This window comes from Drosophila albomicans, chromosome 3, assembly GCF_009650485.2.
Source record: "Drosophila albomicans strain 15112-1751.03 chromosome 3, ASM965048v2, whole genome shotgun sequence".
Lineage (NCBI taxonomy): Eukaryota > Metazoa > Arthropoda > Insecta > Diptera > Drosophilidae > Drosophila > Drosophila albomicans.
This window is the reverse complement of record NC_047629.2, coordinates 39,640,998-39,647,260: the sequence shown is the minus strand read 5'-3', so window position 1 is coordinate 39,647,260 and position 6,263 is coordinate 39,640,998. Positions and strand designations below refer to the sequence as shown.

At 42.8% G+C, this 6,263-nt stretch overlaps 1 protein-coding gene across 1 annotated transcript; it reads left to right on the top strand.

The window, feature by feature from the left end:
- Positions 1 to 1,038: 1,038 nt before the first annotated feature.
- Positions 1,039 to 6,263, top strand: LOC117570397 (dynein axonemal intermediate chain 3). The gene is made up of 7 exons (XM_034252016.2): positions 1,039 to 1,238; positions 2,060 to 2,724; positions 3,009 to 3,171; positions 3,231 to 4,516; positions 5,082 to 5,257; positions 5,313 to 5,512; positions 5,568 to 6,263. Exons 1-7 carry the CDS (start codon positions 1,039 to 1,041, stop codon positions 6,223 to 6,225), a joined length of 3,348 nt encoding a protein of 1,115 aa, XP_034107907.1. The 3' UTR covers positions 6,226 to 6,263.

Here is a 6,263-nt window from a genome sequence, read left to right as displayed (position 1 = left end):
GGTTGTTGGCTGTTGGTTGCTGGTTGCCAGTTGCCAGGCTGCGGATGAGGAAGTTGTTTGTTGGGCTGTTGTTGTTATTTTATTTTTGTGTTGCGCTGCATTCGTTTGTGTTTGTGTGTTGCATGCTGCCAAACTATCGGAGGGGCAACTATCGGCAGCTTGTCGCGTTTCTTTTTATTTAAATTACGAAATGTTTTGTCAACAATTTGTCGTGTGATTTATTTAGCGGCCAAAAGCAAGCGGCGTCTAATCGGAGGTGCAAGTTATCAGCTGACAGGTGCATAAATTGCGTTTAAAACCGAAAGTTGCCACCGACGCCGTCGCTGCCGCCGCCCGTTTTGTTCAGAATGCGGCATGAAAATGAAAGTGAGCGACGTGCATCCATTAAATGTGTGTCAGTTGGCATCACTCTGAGGCAACTCCCCCCACTCCCCGTGGCAGTGCATTGACATTGCAACTCGCGACTTGCGACTTGCGACTCTTGACTTGCAGCTGTCCATCACAGAACTTTCGATTTCGATTGCGTAGCAGCGTCGCTTTCGCGTTTGTTGAACTGCCACAGATCATGTCCAGCAACAACAATAACAACAACAAAAACAACATACACATGGGGCACACACATATTTTTCGTGCTGCCAGTCGCGTTTTTGTTGAAGCCTCTGTGAGTGACACACAATTGCGTTTATTTTGTTTTGCTGGCGCGCGCATAGTTTCCGTATTTGGTCAAAGATAATGATGTGAAATGCCTTGATGCAACATGGACAAACGTCTACAAAACAATCACCCACTCAAAAATTGTTCGAAGGAAATTTTTGCCAAAGCCTCATGCATGTAAATGAGTGAAAATGTTGCAACTTCATTGCGATTCTGCCCCCTCCGCCCAACCTTTGCTTTGAGGAGAAATTTCAAGCGACGCATGCTCAGCTCCAAGTTCACAGCCAAAGCATTGCCATGGACGCCATGTCAAACATAAACAAATTACAATTGAAAACAATATAGAAATATATACTTGGATTTAGTTAGAAAGCAGCTGGCAACATGGATGAGTTCACCGAGAATGCGGGCGACCTTGAACTGGGCCTCGAGCCGGGCAGCATTCAGAAGCGTCGTCCATATCTCAAGAAGTTCATGCAGCCCGACTCCGATGAGGATGTCCCGGATATGCAGAAGCTCTACAATGTGCAGGAATCGTGGCGCACGCTGCTTGCTTTGCCCACCTGCCAAAAAGTGATGGTCACGTGAGTAAAATAAATAATAATAGTAGAAGATACATATAAGGGATAAATCCACTAAATACAGAAGCAGGATAATATTAAATTCCTCTAAATTTCAATCCCGAAAGAAATTAAACTTACACAGAAAAATAAAGTACATTCTAAAATCAAGAAATTGTATTAAGTCAAAACGAAACCTTTTCAAAATTGAAACCAGAATATCAATTCTTAAATTAAGCCTATTTTTTACTTTTTAAAGAATTTATTCGAAATGTAAAAAAAAAACAGATAACTTAATTACAAGTCATGATAAAAGATTCGTACATTTAGAATGTACATTAAGTCTTTATATCTGAAACGAGTAAGATAATAAAAGCAATGGCTCTGCATATATTGCACTTTGTAATTTTAATATTTTAATGAAAAGAATTTTGACAAAGAAAAAAACCAGAGTAAAATCTTTGATATGGAAACTTTCTGATTCTAAAATTAGAAACTTTAATTACTGAATTATGATTGATGACTGAAGTATGGTTTCACGCATTTCTTCAAATTTTAATCTTCACTGTTGTTGAGTTCGAAAAGTTCTCAAACTTCAGATTTTTAATATAGTGTTTAAAGAGTTTCAAATTCTCCAATTCATGCTTTATCATAGTAGTCCTAAGGTTGTTATTAATTGTTTTAGCTCTCAGAATTCTTATTCTAATATTCTTAAATTCTTTTACTTTACGTTATTCCTTTTATGCAGCTGAATTTAGGCTGTAGTCCCTTTTTTAATTCAAAAAACTTTAATTTGTAAAAATATCCTTATATATATACATATGTATATATTTACACTATTACAGTGAAGCTGTGCAGAAAACCCTTAAGATCCAAGTAGGGCTCAATGTCACTCAGGAATTTCCCTGGAAGCAGCTGCAGTACAAGGAACTGCGCGATGTACTCTTCGAAGAGCTCGAGAATTCCGCCGATCTAGTGAAGCTGTTCAAGGGTTTCAATCCCGAAAACTATGTGCTCATGGGCTATTGCCCCACACTCACCGAGTCCGACGAGGATCCGCCCGAGGGTGATCCCTTCATCTTCTACGTGAGCAGTCGCGACACCAAACTCGCGATGGGTATCATCCAGAACATGGAAGCCTTCGAACGTTGGCGCATGCAGCGACGTCTGCGCAAGAAGCCACGCAGCTGGGTCAGCATGGGCACCGAGCACGAAATGACCATTCTAGTGGAGCACATACGTGAAGCACCAGTCGATGTGGAGATTCAGAGTGTATATCCCATTCAGCAGCCCAAGCACATTACATTCCAACGACGCTTGGCTCGCGATGTTCGAGATGGAGTCATCGAGCTGCTGCCCAATGAAAACGTCAAGTACGATAACATCATCAGACGTCGCATTGCGGTTGGGGTGCAAGTGGCTCCGGCTCGCATCAGCCAGGAGCAGCAGACTAATCCCACATTTCCCTCGAACGCCTGGTCTCAGTATCTCTACGAGCTGGACGATGCAGGTGAGTCACAAGTGATAATATATCAAGCGACTTTCTTGCTGCCCACCCTGAATATCCAAATTAGCTTCCTTAAGAGCTAAATTTTTCACTTGTATAAAAGGAAAGTGACTATTAAAAAAACAAAAAAAAAAAAAAAAATATCCAACGCAATTATTAATATGATGTTGGATACCAAAAAACTTCTTTCTTGCTTAAATCTTTATCATTTTCCAACTCTACTCCAATATTTTACTATCTCCCTACTTCCCTTGCTTAAATGCTTTCTTTTATTTGACCCCATCAAGACCTCGAACTTGATGAATCTGAAGTAGAGGAGGAGCAGGCGGGAGCCGTTCGCAGCAGACCCGTCACACCTGTTGTGGAGGCTCCCAAGCCACCGCCCGAGATGTCCGATCAGGTAAATCTGCTGCTGGAGACTCTCGACTTCAATCAAATCGACAGCTATCGGTGGGTTGGCTACAGGAATTCCTAACTTAACCTTAAAACTTCCTTTGACTACTTTTCAGCAATGACTATCAGCTGATATCGACCAAGCAGGTGGTGCACTACTCCAATCCGTATCTGCAGGAGTTTATGTGCTTTGCCAACATCTCGAAGAGCGACAAACGCTATGTGGCCAGTATCGATTGGTATCCTTCAATGTCTGGCCTGCTGGCCGTCTCCTATGGCTTCAGTACTCCCAGCACCACGGATCTGGCCACAAACAATGTAAACTTTGTGCAGCGTGCGGTGCTCGAACCGAATCCTGTGCTGCTCTGGAGCTTCTCCGACAATTTGAATTATAAACTGGAGTTTGAAGCGCCTTTTGAGGTGACCAAACTGTCGTTTTGTCCTTTTAATGGCGATATCTTGCTGGGCGGCTGTCAGAATGGTTTACTGATTGTCTGGGATCTGCAGGGACGTTGCGAACACCTCGATGAGGAGGAGTTCCTAACCCCAGAGCAAGCCAAGTATCGTGCCATGATTGGTGAGTATCTCAACTGGACGCTGGACATCAACGAGGATGTTGTTGTGCCTCCAGCAATTATATCGCCGCTGGAGAGTTCACCTACGGGAGCGATCACTGGCATCTATTGGCTGAGCAAGCACTTTTATTTGAATAACTTTGGCAAAGTATTCATCGATCCCGATAAGCGCAATCATCACAAATTCTTCATTACTTGCGCCTTTGATGGCACCGTCAGTTTCTGGAATCTTGATGGAGAAGTCTCCAAGAAGGAGCAACAGCAACGTGCCAAAAACTTGCCCAAGGAGCTTACACAAAACGAATCTGCGATGAAGAACAAAACAATCAAACCCATTTATAGTTTGTCCTACAACGAACCTTTGACTGGCATCGTAGCCGACACTTCAGTGTTCTCCGTTCAAACGCCTTCTCCCAAGGTCATTTACTCCTCGCCTGCCAATTATCCCATCAATGTGGTGGCCAAAAATCCGCCCGAGTTGCGTCAATCGCTCATTCTCTCCACCTACTACGGTCACATTGTGCGCGTCGAGTGGCAGGGAATGTACAGTGAAGCAGGTGCCAAGGAGCAGGTGAACAGCTCCATCAACTTTGCCATGGTCCACGATGGTCCTGTTGTGGCGGTCAGCAAGAATCCCTTTTATCCGGAGTTGTTTGCTTCCATTGGTCGCACTGTGTTTGCTCTGTGGAAGGAGGATTATCCTCACTCGGCCATCATTTGGCGCAAGCGTCCTTGCGATCTCACTGCTGTTGCTTGGAGTGAAACGCGGCCAGCTGTCTTGTACATTACTCGCAATGATGGCATTTTGGAAGCGTGGGATATTTTGGGTAAGTGAATGTAGCATATATTTGTTATATCTCTTAAGTTTACTTATTACCATCGTGACAAAACTTTTTGTTAAATTCTATTCAGCTTGAACCGCAGCTTTGCTCTGACTTAACTTAAAAGCCATCTTTGGTGTATTAAAAAATTAATTTGTATATTATTTCTTACAAGTTGGTTCATGTCCTAGATGAAATAAATAACAATATTATTGTGATGGTTTGTTATTCAACATAAAAACCTAGTTTCTTTCAGAATTTTCGATTAGTTAGTTAGACAAGATAATAATAATAACTTTCTATATAGAAATTGCTTGTTGAAAAAATATTGTATATCACAAAAAACAAAAATTTCATAACATCAGGTAGTAAATTTGTATGTTATTAAAGAATTAGTTGGCTGCATAGTCTTCAGATGAATTTTGTGTAAAGTGAAAACCTAGAGTATTGTCGGGTTAATACAATATTAATATTGACCGGTATCTAATAAGGAAGTTTACAGTTTTTTATTTTGTGTATTAAGTAATTTAGATTAACTCTAGTCAAAAATAATTAATCTTCTTCTCGATAGATCGCGATGATGACGCTGTGTTGACCGAAGTGCTGGGAGGCGGCATCATCACAGCAGTGACAGAGCATCGTCCTTCGTTGCCGCACAAGATTCTCGGCATTGGTGACTACAACAGCAGCATTCGCATGGTGAAGCTGCCCCACAGCTTCGATGTACCGCTAGACAACGAATTGGCCGTAAGTTGAAGTACTTAATATATATCTTCTATTGATATCACGTATCTTCTCATAGAAATTGATGAAATATGTACTGAGGCAAATCAGCCGCAAGATGAGCATTCAGGCCTGGGAGCAAAAGTATTACGAATTGAACAAGGACATCATTGAAGCAAAACGTGAGGCAGAGGAAGAAGCACGCAAGGAATTGGAGCGTTTGGAGCGAGAGCAGCAGAATCCCAGAAAGCGTGCGTCAGAGAATGATGAGGAAGGCGGGTGAGATGAGAAGTATAACATTTCGACAGCTTCCGTTCCTAATCTTCACTTGCAGCACCAAAGGTGCCAAAGGAGGCCTCGGCAATGTGCCGTACAACGAACGTATGGCCAAAAAGTTTGATGAACTGAATCTGAACCGCATGATGACCATTTTAATGTCTCGCAAGCAAATGGATCCCGAGAAACTGGCACGTGAAACGGCGCTAGAAAAGGAACGACTTAGCTATGAGACCGCCAAGAAGAAATCGTACGCTCGGCTCCTGGAAACCGTCGATGAGGATGTTGCCACCATACGCTCTCGCATTCTGCCCGTCGAGATTTCCGATCAACAACGCAGCGAAATGATTGCAGAGCGGGTGAAGAATGTAATCGCCAATTCCGAGTCCTATGAGAGCATCAGCGAAGATGCTTTTGAGCGTCTGAAGAACTTTCCCGAACTCAAGTCGGTGGATTACATTGAGCTACTCGAACGTGGCATTCAACGTCGCCAGCTTCTCGATCAATCGCTGGGCGGCAACACTGATCGTCTTTTGTGGTATAAGGAGAAGCTGCGCGATAATCAAATCTTTGAGTGCGACTTTGGCACCGATCTGCTCTACAATCGACGCCCCTTAGGCCCGTTTCCGAAGGCAACTTCCGAGGAGGAATTGCGCCCCGCATCTGAATCGCAGAGTAGGGTTGAGAAAATTGCTTCTGTTATTGATGAGGATTAATTGTAATTAGATTTCTTTATGAAGAACTATAAAAATGA

Excerpts from the sequence above, each read along its gene's own strand:
- LOC117570397 (XM_034252016.2), top strand. The coding sequence starts at position 1,039 with ATGGATGAGTTCACCGAGAATGCGGGCGACCTTGAACTGGGCCTCGAG. Across the intron at positions 4,517-5,081 it reads GGAAGCGTGGGATATTTTGG|ATCGCGATGATGACGCTGTG; the intron begins GTAAGTGAATGT and ends TCTTCTCGATAG. Across the intron at positions 5,513-5,567 it reads GAGAATGATGAGGAAGGCGG|CACCAAAGGTGCCAAAGGAG; the intron begins GTGAGATGAGAA and ends CTTCACTTGCAG.